Source organism: Corythoichthys intestinalis, chromosome 18 (assembly GCF_030265065.1).
Source record: "Corythoichthys intestinalis isolate RoL2023-P3 chromosome 18, ASM3026506v1, whole genome shotgun sequence".
Classification (NCBI taxonomy): Eukaryota; Metazoa; Chordata; class Actinopteri; order Syngnathiformes; family Syngnathidae; genus Corythoichthys; species Corythoichthys intestinalis.
In genome coordinates this window covers 9,611,134-9,629,458 of record NC_080412.1, presented here as the reverse complement: position 1 = coordinate 9,629,458, position 18,325 = coordinate 9,611,134, and the positions used below count along the sequence as shown (strand labels likewise).

Sequence of the window (18,325 nt, the reverse complement as noted above, 5' to 3'; positions counted from 1 at the left end):
AATCGTAATTAATCGCAATTAATCGCAATTCAAATCATCTATAAAATATGCCATATGTCATAATTATTCTTGGAATGGAAAGATAAGACACAAGATGGATATATACATCCAAAATACGGTACATAAGTACTGTCTTTGTTTATTATAACAATAAATCACAACAAGATGGCATTACCATTATTATTATTATTATTTTTTTTTTTTTTTTTTAAAACCTGTCCTGTTCAGCTGTTTGACACAGAGAATGGAAGTCTAAGTGCCCAGATTCTGAACAGTTTTAATGTTTCACATTGAGAGTCTGACATACTCCCATTGTGATCATTCAAAATACCTTTTTATTATGACAAAGCAGCGAACAGGAAGGGATTATGGGGGGACAGAAGAAAAGAAATACAAGAGAAGAAAGAAAAGAAACACATACACAAACAACAACAAGAAATACATTGAACATCTAAACTAGTTACTAATATGCTGGTGCTATCGTCAGCGAGATGTATTTCCGGTTTACACCATGTGGGGGCCTATTGGCCAGTGAAAGAGGAGAATGGGGGTGGGGGTGTCTATAAGACTATAAGCTAAGTGATTGAAAGGGGTAGAGTGTACACAAATCAGTTCTGTGATCTAGAACCCAGTAATCGTGTGAATCTCTTATGAGTGTAAGCCCGTTGGCGACCAACCCTACGCCGCCGCACCGCCAATCCCGGCACCGGAACCCCCAACCCGAGCATGCCCTACCACATCCAGCAGCACGGAAGCCCCACCGGGCGCGCGACAGCCACGCAGACGGGCGGAGAAACCGTGCGGGCGCCAACCCAGGGCCACGGCCCCCACCCAGCCAGCCCGGGGAGGGAGGGCCATGTGCAGCCCATCCCTCCTCCCGCCGCCCAGCAAAGGAGCCATCGTCCCCCCCCCCGGGACCCAGGGTGGTCCCCCGGGCCACCCGCGCGCCCATCAACCGGCCTTCAGGGATGGCAGGAGGGGACGCATCACCAACCCCACGCCTACACCCACCCCCGCCCGCCCACCCGGGCCACGAGCCACAGCCCCCCAACCGGCACGGCACGCCACGCCACGGGACCCCCAGCGGTCCACCAAGCCCCAGGCAAGGCAGGGTCCCCCGCCGGTGCAGGCGACACCCCGCTGATACACCGGCGCCCAGCCAGCGACCCGCGACGGAGCGCAAGGCGGATGCCCAGCCAGAGAAGAGAGGGGAAGGCGGAGGCAGGAGAACGCCCAGGAACTGCCACGGGGCGATGCAAGATCGGAGACCCGACCCCCCAACCCACTCCTGCGGCCGGCAGCCGAGGCAGAGGGGAGGCCACACCCCGGGAGCCACGCCATATAGAAAAAGTGTGGGACCCACCTACCACCCTATTACTGTGGCTGCCAGGTTCCCGACTGGCAGCCATCACCCAGCACCGTGATGGGGGTGTGAGGGGAGGGTAGTGCAATGTATGCATTAAAATAGGAGAGCTTGGCTTGGGGCAGTGGGACCGCAGCATGGAGTTTCTGCCCAGCCGCCCGTCCCACCGCCCTTTGCCGGAGCTCTCCTGTGGAGTATGATGTGTGTGGTGCATTTAAAAAAGGTGCAGGGATGGCGGGGCCTGTGGTGAGGAGGCAGCCGTGAGGCACCCCCGCCCCCCCCAACAGGTCCCAACCATCCCACAACCTTGGTGTGTGGTGCATTCAAAACAGGGGGGAGTCGGGCTGGGACTGTAAAGCCCCGTCCCAACTCTCCCCGGAGAAATGTATGAGCATGTAAGTGCCAGGGTGAAAAATATTTACAAATATTTAATATATTTATATTACCATTAGTAAGATTCTGTTAAAGCGATCCATGGATAGAAAGACGTGTAGTTCTTAAAAGATAAATGTTAGTACAAGTTATAGAAATTTTATATTAAAACCCCTCTTAATGTTTTCGTTTTAATAAAATTTGTAAAATTTTCAATCAAAAAATAAACTAGTAGCCCGCCATTGTTGATGTCAATAATTACTTACACATTGCTCATGGGTGCTGAAGCCTATAAAATCAGTCGCACCCAAGCGCCAGCAGAGGGCGACAAAACTCCGAAAAACACACAAGTACACATTTCACTGTGCGGTCATTTTAATCTGTTTGAGCGGGGCATTTGTGCTTTAATTGCGTCAAATATTTTAACGTGATTAATTTAAAAAATTAATTACCGCCCGTTAACGCGACAGCCCTAATACATATATATATATATATATATATATATATATATATATATATATATATATATATATATATATATATATATATATATATATATATATATATATACGAGGCAATCATTTCAAATGTTAATATGTGTGTGCGGCTCCAAGAGTTGTCACTTCTGTTGAAATTCGGTCGAAATAGCTCTTTCAGTGTTAAAGGTTGCTGACCCCTGTTCTAAGCTAAACTGTGAACGAAAGCATGCTTGAGACTTATCTGAGATCGGCTTCTCAGACTCTCCAGCGGGAGCTGGCAGGGCGACGGACTCGTGTCGAGGAGGTTCTGGACAGAGCAGGAATTATCGCATCGTTGCGCACTCCTGAAGTGGAATTTGTGCGTGAAGGGGCCGGCCATGTGAGGCAGCTGTGGGAGGTGTTGCAATTGGAGCTGGAAAGAAGATCTGTGATGCTGGATGCAGCACTGCAGGCTCAACAATACTACAGTGAGGCAGCCAAGGTGGAGTCTTGGCTGTCAGGTCAGAAACTCCAGCAGGCCAATGACGAAAAAGGCACGGTACGGACAACTTCGAGTGGCAGTTCATTTGTAATCTGACTACTTGAGTAAACTGACTCACTTCTGGTCTTTTTCAGGATGAGGCAAGCACACTGCAACTGTTGAAGACTCACTTGTCTCTGGAGCAAACAGTGGAAACATATGCGGAGACTGTAGGCATGCTTTCCCAGCAATGCCAGCAGTTGCTAGAGCTCGGACACCCAGAGAGGTGTGACACGACTCATTTGACTTTATGTTCACCTACCCATAGAAAAAGTGGAGTGCACCTTCTTATATTTGTCTCATTCTTTGACAAATTATAACAAATAGGAAAAACACTGACAAGTGTTGCTCAAATCTGGTTTATCAAATATCAATTTTTCTCAGGTATGTTTTGTCTTAATGTTATCTCAGCTCGTGTTCCAAAGACCCCCTCAGGAAAAGTAATTTAGAAACTAGTATTGTTCCGATACTCTATTATTTCTTGGGGCATCCAATTCTTTTATACAGCTTTGCTGTTTTGATCAATGCCAATAGTGCATCGATACCACACCGTTTGAAAAAATGTACATGTTGCTTTTTAAATTAAATCACTCACTTGAAGACGAAAGAGGTGCAAAAGCCGCTTTCATCGTCTTCATCTGTAAACCCAATTTACACTTGCTATCGGATTAACAAGAACTAGCGTCACTGACATCACACGTGTCTAGAATGTAAGCGGGTGGCACCGAAATCAGGCATTGAAATTTTCGTATTCATTCGGTCTGGTTACTACTGGCTACGTCAGAAACGATATGCGATTGAGATTGCGTTTAGGTATTCAACCCTACATGCCACCACAAGTGCTTGTTCGATGGTTTTATGGTGGTAATAATACCAATGAGACGTGACAATAAGGCTAGGTTCATACTGCAGGTCTTAATGCGCAATTTGGATTTTTTTGTCATTCATGCTCGTTCAGACTGCCTTTGTCCATTGAGCCAGTTCAAGCATCACGCATTACGCAGTCCGAGATGCGCTGAGCAAACTGACCCGCATGCGCAGGCGCATCAAAACAAATCCTGGCTCGATGTCATTCTAGGGTGATCATATTTTGATTTCCAAAACGACAACACACATAACAGACATTAATAATACCAGTTTAGTTTTATATTTAAAGTTTATATCGATTGATGGAGCGCAAGCACGTGCTGTGCGTACATGACGCACACACATACGGACAGTTTGCTCTGACTCTTGGCCGTGTAAGCAATCTTGAAATATTGCTCCTTTGGAGCACAGTGAAAACCGAGTATTCTCAAGCTTATCCTCAACCCATTGTATTTTTTTATGACTGTTATGACTGTTGTCAAGCCCGCGCTTTCCCCAAAAGCCGTGTTCAAGGCAAGTTAGGCGCTAATGCTAATGCACAGCTGCACGTTACCATAGCGGCCTGTCTCTCTTGCTCTTTGCTGACATACCGTATTGGCCCGAATATAAGACGGTGTTTTTTGCATTGAAATAAGACTCAAAAAGTGGGAGTCGTCTTATATTCTGGGTCTAGACATTATACCCATTCATGATGCTAGATGGTACCAAATATCATTGATGCAAATGCTGAACTTGAGGAGTAATGTTCTATCATGACAGATCTCAGCTACTCTCAAGTTTAAACAGTTTGTATTATTTTATTGCAATGTTTTTCCTTTATTGCAATGTTTTTCCTTATTCAGATTTGTTTCAAGACTACAGTTACAGTTAGACCTCACTTTGATGGTTAATGCAGTTATTATATATATAAAATCGTATTCGTGCATTAAGACCTACAGTGTGAACCTAGCCTAATTGACCACACACAGAAGTCCCATGATTCCAACGGTCTGTTCAATTTTCAATATATATATATATATATATATATATATATATATATATATATATATATATATATATATATATATATATATATATATATATATATATATATATATATATATATATATATATATATATATATATATATATATATATATATACTGGACTGTCTCAGAAAATTAGAAAATTAGAATAATCTAATTTCCTGACTGTCTCAGGAAATTAGAATATTGTGTATTCTAATTTCCTGAGACAGTCCTGTATATATACACAGGACTGTCTCAAAAAATTAGAATATTGTGTATTCTAATTTTCTGAGACAGTCCAGTATATATATATATATATATATATATATATATATATATATATGTGTGTGTGTGTATATTAGGGCTGTCAAACGATTAAAATTTTTAATCGAGTTAATTACAGCTTAAAAATTAATTAATCGTAATTAATCGCAATTCAAACCATCTATAAAATATGCCATATTTTTCTGTAAATTATATATATATTCTGTAAAATAATTTGTTGGAATGAAAGATAAGACACAAGATGGATATATACATTCAACATACGTTACATAAGGACTGTAGTGGGCATTTCACTCTACTGTCATTTAAATCTGTCTATGCTGTCCTCACTCCTTAGCGTCTACTTTTTCCAAAGCTAGACAGCTAGTGAACGACGCTTAATAATCAGACTTCTTCCTTTTTCATCTGATTTATTAATAAAATGGCCTCAAAACACTGTCCTCTTTAGACCGTAGTGAAACTACAAAAAAAAAGTACACAAGCATTGCATTAGCAACAACGTTAGCTTAGCACGCTATACAGGTTCACTAAACATAAACAAAAAGTGTCTCATACAAAAAACATAACATTTCGCTTACTAACATAATATGTACATTCTTTACAACAACCGTACTTACGGACAAATCTTGTCTAAGGACCATATAAGCAAAACATTACAACGTAGGCGTCAGCCCGAGACGTCGTGCAGCCATATTGAACTGGCAAGAAAACAATAAACCATGTCGCAAAGCGACCACAAGAGTTCGCTGTTAGACAGCACAAAAAGCCTTGCTGTAAAACTTACCAAAAGGCAGAATACTGTCCATATATATATATATATATATATATATATATATATATATATATATATATATATATATATATGAGATACAGTGCTGCTGTCAACATTGCTCAAAAGTGTGTTTTTTAACATACGGGGAGATTGACGGAAGGCAGGCTGTGCAGTGTTCGCCAAAAACTGTCATTGCATGTAATTGGCTTTCCTATAAATGAAATGTTCTCTATTAAAATTGTAAAGCAATAAAACAAAATGAAGAAGAATCCAACAGAGTATTTCATAATGGGTCGCCATTATTTTTAGAACAGATCATGTGACTAGCTTATAGCAGTTTGTATTTGGCACCAATAGACCACAGTAAACCAGAGATGTGACTGTTTTAATTTCATGGTCGGAAAACTGTTTTCTCCACTAGAGGGCACTCATGCTCTTGGGACGAGTGATGTGATATGATTTCAGGTCAGAATTAGATTGTTTTTGTTTGATTTTTTTTTTTTTTTTTTTTTTTTTGGCTTTATATGGTCATGTAATAGGCTATAGAACAGTAAAATAATAACAGTTCATAAAGATGATGTTGTACTAAGAAAGGAAATATAACATTGTTTAAAAACTAAAAATCAGACATTGTAAGAAGTTACTCCATAATTGAATACTTCTTTACTTGTACATAAGTACATTTTTGGATGACTACTTTTACTTTTACTTGAGGAATATTATTGTGAAAAAACTTTTGGCTACTCTACCCACCACTACCAATACTAGTTATACTGTATAATATACGGCATCTCTCAATTCAGTTTTGATGTACTGTACTTGATGTAATGTCTACCAGTTATGATTTCATCTAACCTGTGTTCTAGCAGTAATCTTGAGCGCCTTTGCAACCTTCCCTAAAAAAATTTGCAGGAAACGCCCTCGACTTGACGATTTAACTTGATCATTTTAATTATTGTCGTAGATTGATAAAAAGATTGATATACAGGATAACAAAAATAACTAACTTGTTACAAAAAAGGCAATCATACCATGAGTTGAAATGTAAATTTCCTACTCATTGGTTTAACAACTCTCAGATGCTCCTCCGCTTTTCACATCTTTTCACCTCTCTTCATCTTGCATCCCAACTACAAAAGCAGCCAATCAATTCGTGCCGAAGACAGTGACAGTCAATCGATCTCAACTTCAGGGCGTGTCCGACCAACGTTTTCTCCCCCCCCCCAAAAATGCAAGCGCAATAGATTTTAAAAGCAAACTTGCTTACTGAAGAAGTCAAACTGGATGGTAAGAATTAGATTATGATAAATGAAATCAACACAAACAGAAATGAAAAGCTTAGAGATTCTAAATATCGCATAAATGTGTGGTAGATGTCAGATGTTTTTCATTCATAAATATGTAAACAGTTGACATTCTCTTTAAAAATCTGTGGGTTTTTTTTCGTCCTCAGTGAGCAAATTACTAAGCAGCAGTCCCATATAGACAGACTGTATGTATCTCTGAAAGACATGGTGGAGCACAGAAAGATCAAGCTGGAGCAGCAGTACTGGCTTTATCAGCTCAACAAGGACGTAGAAGAATTAGAGAAATGGATCACTGAACGTGAGACGGTGGCAAGTTCTACCGATCTTGGCCAAGACCTGGAGCATGTTACGGTGAGAACTAGGACCAATGCCGCTTTACACAAACTACACTAAGCATGCGATTGTATATGCAAACCGTTTTTATTTTTTTAGATTAATATTTTCAACAAATAATATCACTCGGGTGTTGTTGGAGTTTGTAGTGATTGATTCCCAGAGGTGGGAAGAAACGTGTTACATTTGCTCTGTTACATTTACTTGAGTAACCTTTTGAGAAAAATGTACGTCTAAGAGTAGTTTTACCACGCCATACTTTTTACTTTTACTGTAGTTGAGATTTGAAGAAGAAACGCTACTCTTACTGTGAGCTATACTAGTCAGTTTATTGGTCCTCTATATCAGGGGTCCTCAAATACAAATCTTGAAGGTCCACAATTATGTTTTTTCAGACAAGCATGGGTCCATCTATTAATGTCAGTCAAGCACAAGGCAGGTCGAAGGCGGTAAAGGTGTTTTTCTTTTGACCAAACAAATGTACATTCTGATCAAATAAAAATTAACAATAAAATATAAATACAAAAAAAAAAACATGCAAGTACAATGTTTACACATGTACATTAAATAATTGACTAGATCTGTCATTAAGTCGCAAACAACAACTATTGACAGTACATTTTGTAACTGTAAAACACTGCTGGACAAAAAAGAAAACGTGCAAGTAGTACAATACATGTTCACTTGTTCAGAACATAAATGACAATCTGTCATTAAGGTGCAAACATAACAGTTATTGACAGTAACTTGAATTGTAAAACACTGTTCAATGAGAGAAATGGCATTTGGGGGTTTACAAGCTGTTTACTGACATTATCATTGCATTGCATTGCAGGCTCTCTCAGCCAATCAACCCATCCATGCACACTCTCTCAGCCAATCAGGGCATCCATGCAGGCTCTCTCAGCCAATGAGCACATCGTTGTCATAGAGGCGTCAACAGAAGTGAGAATATGGAAGATATTTGACTAAAAATGAAACAGAATTTAGCGATAAAATACTAGCGCATAGCAATGGATTGGCGATTCATACAAATGATATATGGTGAAAAATTTTTTATTTGTTTGTTTTGTTTTGTTTTCTCGTTTGTCCGTGGGTCCTCAGAGAGGTGTGCCATGGTCCGGTTGTGGACTGCGGTCTGCTAATCGAGGACCCCGGCTCTATATTCTACATGTCAGAGTTTGATTTACTTTTGCCAGAAATGCCCACAATAGCTCTACAAGTTTCACCAAGGAGATGTCGCAACAATAATCACATGACTCCATTATACCAATCAGCAGTGTTGTTAATCTTACTTTAAAAAAGTAATTAGTTACAGTTACAAATCACTTTTCCCAAAAAGTAAGTGAGCTAGTTACTCAGTTACCTCATTGTAAGAGTAATTAGTTACTCAGCAAAGTAACTGATGTTACTTTTCATGTTCTACACGTTATTACATTAAATATTCTATAACATGTTTTTTATCAAAGATGTGGATATTAACTGATTGAATTGAACTGATTTTTTCATTTAAAAAAACACATAGGTCACACTTTTTAGATTTATTTTTTGCTTTTAATTTAATGTATGTGTGTAAGTATACGTGTGTAACAGTATACACACTTTAACCGAGACCCCTGTACCGAGGTACGCACTGAACCGTGATTTGTGTGTATCGTCACACCCCTAATGTATATAGAAATATTTTTCAAGATGCAGGTGAGGCTCTGAATCACCTGGCCAATCGTCATCGCGTTTTTAACGGCGTCACCACCCCCTTTCCTTCTCTCTTTCTTCCCCTCCCTCCAGTTCTGCGCTCTCTCCATCTTCATGCAACGAAATTGTAACGCGCCCCTTCACATCCTCAGTAACAGTGTTTCAAAGATTCATTCATTCATTCAGTCATTTCCCGAGTTGGTTATCCTCATGTGGGTCACGGGGGCAGTAGGCGGGGTACACCCTGAATTAGTTGCCAGCCAATCGCAGGGCACAAGGAGACGAACAACCATTCGCGCACACCCACTCACACCGAGGAACAAGTTTTTGATCAACTTAACATGCATGTTTATGGGGGGTGGGGGGGAAACCGGAATAACCGGTGAAAATCCAAGCAGGCACAGGGAAAACATGCAAACTCTACACACTAGAATACTCACTAGTGAAAAAAATAATGACGTAAACTGACCACAAACAAGCTATCATTTGAAAGTCCTATGATCACGCCGGCCTGTTCAATCATGCAGCATGTTTTAAGCACTGTGAAAAATATTTTACATACAGTGCTGCTGTCAACATTACTAGAAAGCGCAGATTTCAACCTCTCTCACAGTTTTTATATGGCACTGATAGACCACGGGAAACCGGAGATATTATTGTTTTAATTTCATGGCAATGGTAGAAAATATGTTTTCTCCAGTAGAGGGCACTCATGCTCTTTGAACGGGTGATCTTTCATTTCTGTATATTTTTCTAATCGGAATTCAATGTTTGTTTGTTATTTTAATGCTACTTTTGCTGAAGTAAAATTTGTGGCTAGTCTGCCCACCTCTCATTATTGGGCAACAAAGTGGCGTAGTGATTAGCACTTACAATTTTGGAGGAGATTTTACAGATTTCAACCTCTCTCCTAGTTTTTATTAGTCATCGATAAAACCGGGGAAAACCGGAGATATAATCCTTTTAATTCCATGGTAGTAAATATGTTTTCTCGACAAGAGGGCACTCATGCTCTTTGGACAGGTGTTGTTTCATTTCTGTATATTTTTCTAGTAAGAATTAAATTATTTTTGTTATTTTTATTTTTTGGGTCTAATAAGGTCTTTTGTTATAATACAGTATACTGATAACAGTTCATAAGGATGACTTTGTGCTGAGAAAAAAAAAAAAAAAACATTACTTTAAAAAAAAAATAAAATAAATAAAATTTGACATTGTAAGCAGTTACTCATTACTTGAGTATTCTTTTCATTGATTACTTTTTTACTTTCACAGTACTTGTGTAAATTTTGGGGATAACTAGTTTTACTTGAGTAAAATTATTTAGAAGTAACGCGACTTTTACTTGAGTCATATTTTGGGTTACTCTACTTACCTCTGTTAATTCCCACTACAACTTCAGGAATGTTCATTTTACATTTGACACTAAACTACATGATTTGTGTATATTTTTCCAGATACTTCAAGAGAAGTTCACTAAATTTGCCACCGAAACAAGTAACATTGGCCAGCAGCGGATGGAGCAGATGAACAAAATGGTGAATGAAATGATCGACTGTGGTCATTCAGATGCAGCCACCATCGCTGAGTGGAAGGATGGGCTGAATGAGTCCTGGGCCGACCTCCTGGAGTTGATTGAGACTCGCAGGCAGATGCTGGCAGCATCTAACCAGCTACACAAGTTCTTCACTGACTGCAAAGAGGTGTGTTTAGAGCTACGGTGGTGCATGTGTTTAAGCGATTTATCCTCTGATCAAAGGGACGGTTTGAATCCAGCTCCCGCTTTTGCACATTGTTGTTGTGTCCTTGGGCAAGACAGAGTGACTGACTGCCTCGCTTCTGTCAGTCTGCCCCAGGCCAGATGTGGTTGCAATAGTAGTTTATCACTTCCTTGTGTGGAGTTAATCAATAATTCAGTGTTAAAGTGTCTTTGACTGCCCTGAAAAGTGTAATATCACTGGTGTCAAACTCAAGGCCCGCCACGTCATTTTGTTTGGCCCACTAAAGTTTGTCTTTTCTTTCTTTTCTGTCTTTTGTCTTTTATGTTGCCCTCAGTGAAAGATCTAGGACTGAAAATTTATATTTTTTAAATTATTTAGAGATTATGAAAAATGTACGGACTTTTGGGGTCATTTTCAATTTAAAAAATTTTTTTTTAAAGAGTTGACGGTATTTTCTGTTTTGCAACTCCTTTGTTATTAATTTTTAAAAATGTAAAGAAATTTCCCAAAAAGTACAAAAAAAAAGAAATAATTAAAATATGAAGAAAATATTTGCTGTATTGTCCTTTTTAAATAAAAAATAAAACAAAAAATACGTAATTTTCTTTTAAATTAGAAAATCTAAATTAAAAAAAATAGAAAATAGAGAATATTTGCTGTTATGAGGCTCAAAAAAGAAGATTTGGATGATTTTGAGGTCAACAATGTCACTTAAAAAATTAATCAACTATCAAAATTGTGGTCAATTCAACTGATCATCGATTAGTTGTCGAGTACATAGTAGATTAATTGTGGCAGCCTTAAATGTCAGGCATAATGGTCCTCCAAAGGAAACCATAAATACAATATGGTTCGCAACAAAGATAAGTTTGACACCTCTGCACCATGTAAATCTATTGGATTATTATTGTGTATAGCATTTCAAAAGGAAATTTGTCATTACATGATGCTCATATTTTCAAAACACTTGTGATTATGTTATGATGCTCCTATTTTGAAAAACATTTGTGATGATAACTTTGGCATTGTAGGTTATGGCTCAGATCGCCGGAAAGACGAAGCAGCTGCCAGAGGTGAGGGCGTGCCAAGCAAACATCACCAATCCAGCCACCCTGCAGAGACTGATGCACTCTTTTGAGCATGCCCTTCAGCTCTTAGTTACACAGGTTGGTGATATAATAGCTTTTAAAAGATCAGTCATGTAATATATTGCATCTGTGTTGTTTTTATGTGTTTTCAGTTCATAAAGTGTTTCTATAGTTGATCGTACCTGACTATTCTTTCGTTTTTTAGCCAGTGGTGGGTAGAGTAGCCAGAAATTTGACTCAAGTAAGAGTATTGTTACTTCAAAATTATATTACTCAAGTAAAATTATTTGTCCCAAAAAATTACTCAAGTACAGTTTAAAAAAAATGGTGAAAGAATACTAAAGAGTTTACAGTGGTATGAAAAAGTATCTGAACCTTTTGGAATTTGTCACATTTCTGCATAAAATCACTATCAAATGTGATTTGATCTTTGTCCAAATCACACAGATGAAAAAAAACAGTGTCTGGTTATAAATGGTTGGGTGGTTTTAATTAAAGCAGACACTGTTTTTCATCTGTGTGATTTGGACAAAGATCAGATCACATTTGATTCAACTTCAGAATGGTTTCAGAAGAACAAAATACACATTCTGGAGTGGCCAAATCAAAGTCCAGACTTGAACCCCATTGAGATGCTGTGGTATGACCTAAAGACAGTGATTCATGCCAGACATACCAGGAATCTGACTGAACTACAGCAGTTTTGTAGAGAAGAATGGGCCAAGAATAGTCCTGATCGATGCGTCAGACTGATCTGCAGCTACAGGAAGCGTCTGGTTGAAGTTACTGCTGCCAAAGGGGGGGCCACAAAATATTAAATGTAATCGTTCACTTACTTATTTTTCCCCCTTCTGTCATTGTTTGCATACCATCCTCATTAAAATCTAAAAACTTATAAATGTTTGGGTGGTTTTAGTTAAAGCAGTCACTGTTTTTTGTGATTTTGACAAAGATCAGATTATATTTGATGGTGAGTTTATGCAGAAATGTGAGACATTCCAAAAGGTTCAGATACTTTTTCATACCACTGTATGAGTAGTGTTACTTCAAAATAATATTAAAGCAACACTATGTAACTTTTCAACATTTATGAAATATTTTCATAAACTTTATGTTGACTAACAACTAGTTGAATGACACTTTTTGTATATCTTGAGGCTGTCTGTATTGCTTTCACCAGCACTAATGAACTTTAAGGAGGGTGGCAGGAACCCTAAGACTAAGCCACACAGAGCCACACGGTTGCTAACCGTCATATGCTATTGTTTAACTGCAACTAGACTCATTCCCTTATTACTCTTCATTCTTCACCCAGCCGCTGGAAACAGAAATGTCGTTTAATCCAGGGGTCCCCAACCTTTTTTGCACCACGGACCGGTTTGATTCGAGTCTTATTTTCATGGACCGGTGTTCTGTCAAATTTTGCACCCTTATAAAATTTTGCTCCCAAAGCTTGTGTGGCGGGGTGAAAAAAGCCCTCTTTCATATTCAGTTGGACTCTCAATGTTATCCAACGGTGCTAAAAAAATCTATTTACATCGCAAACATACATGTGCAACACGAAAATGGCGTAAATTAATGCTTAACGACACGGCGAAGTCGTTAAGTGAGAGAGCTGCGTGCAGCTAACATGGCAAACGTAACTTAATATTCCTTTCTTTAAAGAAAGTTTGTAGTGTATACTTTGGAATTGCTGCATTCGCAGTCATTTTTAACGTTACACACATGCCAAATTTGTCGGAACACCGGCAATGTGCAGCAGAAAAATATAGCAAATTTAAAATAACATTTTAACATGTTAAGTGCAGGAAAAATACAACTCACCCGCTGAATCAGTGGCAGGCCTGAACTCGTTACGTTGAGACGGGATGGTCCCGAGATGGGAGAGTGAGAGAAGCCCGCTTTACAAAGATACGATGTTGGAAACTGTAGCACAGTTATTAGTGCACTCCTAGCGATGTCATGATATTCCGAAATGACTTTAATCCAGAACCTCGGTAGAGTTGTTGTCTCAAATGTACGTTTAAGGTCGCCGTGATTTGCGATCTTTACAAGCTGATATTCCTGTCGCACAGACATGCTCAAATCACTCGGTTTATTCACATACGGGTCACGAATCCACTCCTTCGCAGTTCGTGGGTCTTTAGTGATTGGGAAGTAGCATAGATTTTGTTTTCTTTGAGGTTGTCGGCTCATCTTCTGGCTTGTCAGGTTCCCTTTTCCCAGTAAAAAAATCTGTCCAAAGATGTCTGTTTTTCAGTCATTCTAGTGTGGGGGCTAATTATTTCCGGGAACAAATGTGATGGCCGACGACCTACGTCATACGTTATTATCGAGGCCAAACGCACATGGATATACAAAACAAGATGTACAGCTAACAGTTTAATCAATGCATTTCTATGACGACCTCCTGTCCTGTAGTTGTATATCTAGAGTTGACAGTGATACTGGTGTGTTAAGCGGCACAGGCCAAAGTCAATCGGCCAGAATGCAGTCCTTATTAAATTATTTATTATTTCTGCGAGGCCTGGTACCAAATGCGCCACGGACCGGTAGCAGTCCGCTGCCCGGTCGTTGGGGACCCCTGGTTTAATCCATCTGCAGGTGACAGGGAGATCATGATTTTATAACACTGTGCGGGTGTGCGCTGATCCTCATGGGACACGCAGTCTTCCTTAAAGCAAAACTGTACCACTTTTGTCCACCAGCGTCACTAAAATTTGTTTTTAACAAAAACAAAAACTCAAAAGTTTCAACCTAGTGTTGCTTTAAGTAAAAGTAGTGATCCAACAGGTAAACAGGTAAAAAAATATTCAAGTATGGAGTAACTGCTTACAAAGTGTGATTTTTTTTTTTTTTTTTTTAACAATAGTAAATATTTTTTCTCAGCACAATTTCATCTTTATGAACTGTACTATAACCTATTACATAAGACCAAAAGAAATATGCAAAAATCATTTAATTCCGACTACAAAAGAAGAAACCATCCAAAGAGCATGAGTGCCCCCTAGTCGAGAAAACATATTTCCTACCATGAAATTAAAGCGATCATATCTCTGTTTTTCTATGGTCTATCGGTAAAAACTGGGAAAATATTTTGTAATTTGAGCCCTTAAGTAATATTGAGGGCATTGCTTTATGTGAAATTGTTTATTTTTTAGAGTGCTTCAAAAAGTCCATTTCATAGAACAAGCAGGTGTGATCATAGGACTTCCGACTGCAACATTGCGTGTGGTCATGTGACTACTGTTGCGTCAAATTGGTATAATGAAGCCATGTGATTATTGTTGCGATGTGTCATTGATGAAACTGGTAGAGCCATTGTGAGCATCTCTGACAAAAATAAACTCAAATCTAATATGTAGAATGAAATAGAAAAATGTAACGACTTCAGTGTAGCTCAAAGTAGCCTAGTAAGAGTAATGTTTCTTCTTCACAAATCTGCTCAAGTAAAAGTCAAAAGTATTGTGTACTTTTCTCAAACAGTTATTCAAGTAAACGTAACGGAGGATTTAGTGATGATGAAAACTTTGCAATTTGTGTTATTTTAGGTACGGCAGCTGCAGGAGAATGCTGCACAGCTACGTACAATTTATGCTGGTGAGAAGGCTGAGGCCATTATGGTAAAAGAGCACGAAGTAATGGATGCTTGGAAGGAGCTGTTGAGCTCTTGTCAGGCCAGCCGTGTCCAGGTCACCTCAGTGACAGACAAGGTGCAGTTCTTCTCAGTTGTTCGGGAAAATCTCATGTGGATGGAAGGAATCATGGGCCAGATTGGATGGGACGAGCCTCGGTGAGATGTCGTTTACTGTTCTTTTGAGCATGCTTGTATTAAAGCGTCAAATTACACTGCAGTGTCACAATTTACAACGCTCACCCTTTTTTGATTTTCAGGATCATGTAATCAAAGCTTCTGGAGAGTGATTCACGTTTTCATAAAGTTCAAAAGTTCTTTTAGTAAATATGCCTTTGAAAAACCTACGAATATCAAGCCAAAATGAACAGTGATACTTCATTAGCAATAAACTCAATTGTACATGTCTGTATAAAAACAAAAACCCTTCAAACAATCCAAACTAATTCAATTAAAAAGTGGTCCGTTTATGGTTTATCGTGCTGACTGTATTTACAAACTCTGGCCTAGATTACAAAGCATGATAAATTAGGTCCTTTAAAACAGATTCGAGATTAACTATAACAGCAAAAACTCCTAGATATTGCGTAATGATTGCACTGGTCTGCAAGCAAAATGCTTCCTGGATAAAAGTAGTGAGACGATAGTAAATTTGGGTCACCAAAAAAGAAAAACGAGGTCAAAAGTATCAATTGGTAACAGTTTTTGACATAAAAAAATAAATTTTCCTCCCCCATCTTTTTCCATTTTCAAACATTTTTGAAAATGCTCCAGGCAGCCACTGGGATTGCGCTAAAGAGCCGCATGCTGCTCTTAAACATGGGTTGCCGACCCCTGGTTTAGAGGCTGTTATTTCAGCAAAAGGAAGCTCTACTAATTATTGATCATGGTTTTATGTCGGGGTGCCTAAATTTATGCACCGAACTATTTTTGTTTAAATAATTATTACGTTACATATAATGATTTTTTTGTTGTTGTTCCAAACAATCATTGATTTACAACAGAAAATCATTAAAATTATCTGGGGCACCATACCACTGTAATCGTGTAGGCAAGAGCCTTTGATATAATATGCCGTTTTTATTATATTGCATAAATCCTGGTGTTTCATAAGTGGAAAAATGCATTCATGTAGACACATGTCATGAGCGTTGGCATATATCTAGCTACTTGTAAACCTGACATTATATAATTACTCCAATGTTTCTTTGTAATCGAACTTTAACATTGAATATCTTGAATTTTTTTTTTCAAATCTATGTCAATACAGCAAGTATGATTTAGCCTTTTTTTTTTTTAATCTCTGAAGCAGATATTTTCCAAAATTTTGTAGACCAGTGTTATCTATTGTTCTGATGTGTTTGTATTTGTATTGCAGCTCAGGTAATCGTATGAATGGCTTTTTCTGAACTGTATTTCTAAATATTCTGCCATTTTTCTTGTTTTAGGGATTTGAAGGCTTTGGAGGTCATGAACAAACAACATCAGGAGATAAAAGCCAAAATAGATGGCCGCAGCAAAACCATTCAGCAATGTGCAGATCTCGGCAAGATCCTTATAGCTGCTGGCAACTCCGCATCAGACGAGGTCGTGCAAACAAAACAATTTAATTAACTACTTCAAATTTCAAATTATGTATGCTAGTAAGGATAACTATGTAAGCCCTTTGGGAACTAAATATGATATTATAATATATATATATATATATATATATATTACTGTATACTAATGATATTAATCAATGGGTTTTTGGGTCATGGCTGCAGATTAAAGAGAAGCTGGACAGTCTTCTGGCCAAGCAGAAGGCTCTTGTTGAGAAATGGGACAAACACCAGGAGAGGTTACAAAGCAGTGAGTAGTCTACGTCTTCATCCAACGTTATTACAAATAAATTAACCTCCTAACTGTCCGAGTAACACAGGCCTGAAATTCAAATGTAGCACTATACTACAGGTGGATATTCATTAGGGGTGTGACATAATACCGTAATTTCCCGAATATAACACACACTTCCCCCCCCCCCCCCCCAAAAATCCACTTGTAAAGGGATTGAGACAGAAATAAATATATACATACTTAAGCCTGTCGCAATATGCAATAATTCCATTTATCGCACAATAAATAAAAATGAAGGCGGTCATTTTTCCGCTGCGATTTATCGCTTCGCGTACACGTGCGTGCGGCAGACGTGCTGTTAAAAGTTCGGATTCCTTGTTACCAACTGCGCAAAATGAATCTTCGTTCCAGGTCCAGCAAAAAATAGCGCCGGAGCCAATCGTTTCCATTATATCCTATTGTTCAACGTATACCGGCCGCTTCAGTGCTCCGGATTGACTGCACACCATCTCCAGCGTGCCGGTGCTGTTGACATGTGGGCGCTCCCGTCAGGGGTGACATTTCACGCGGGGCGGCTATTTTTCGGCACAACATCGGATATTTACAACGAAATTCGCCAAAACATTGTTACCGACTTGGCTGCTACGAACAGCCTCGGTTTGACAACGGACATGATGAACATTGAGTGGCAAATTAAGAGCGCTGTGCTTCAAACTGGTCCTGTTTATGAAAGTCGATTGTCATATGCTGGTGTTGTGCAGTAATGAGCAGACTTGACTTCTGTGGCGTTTGCTAACTTTTTTAATGCGCGAACACACTAGATATCATGAAATAGCAAACTAGATGTGCTACGTCCCATGCCATTGGCTGCGCAGAGTGATTATGGGACACATAGTCCATATACTACATCAATGAATTATAAACCGCCATGACTGAATGGAAGTTAAGAAGGCCAAAACAATCCATACCAGTGACTATAGATAACAACCCTAACCCTATAGATAAATGATAGATGTCTAAACCTAGCTGCTAAGAGAGCTGTAGCA

At 38.9% G+C, this 18,325-nt stretch overlaps 1 protein-coding gene across 2 annotated transcripts in view; it reads left to right on the top strand.

Annotated features, from left to right (window-relative positions):
- The window catches only part of sptbn4a (spectrin, beta, non-erythrocytic 4a), a 103,371-nt gene that overhangs the window by 54,571 nt on the left and 30,475 nt on the right, over positions 1-18,325 (top strand). For both annotated transcript variants that reach the window (XM_057820669.1, XM_057820668.1), the window contains 8 exons: positions 2,474-2,752; positions 2,830-2,960; positions 7,119-7,323; positions 10,458-10,703; positions 11,753-11,887; positions 15,361-15,602; positions 16,892-17,030; positions 17,210-17,294. In XM_057820669.1, coding sequence (XP_057676652.1) covers positions 2,474-2,752; positions 2,830-2,960; positions 7,119-7,323; positions 10,458-10,703; positions 11,753-11,887; positions 15,361-15,602; positions 16,892-17,030; positions 17,210-17,294 — 1,462 coding nt within the window. The remainder of the gene's footprint in view (positions 1-2,473; positions 2,753-2,829; positions 2,961-7,118; positions 7,324-10,457; positions 10,704-11,752; positions 11,888-15,360; positions 15,603-16,891; positions 17,031-17,209; positions 17,295-18,325) is intronic.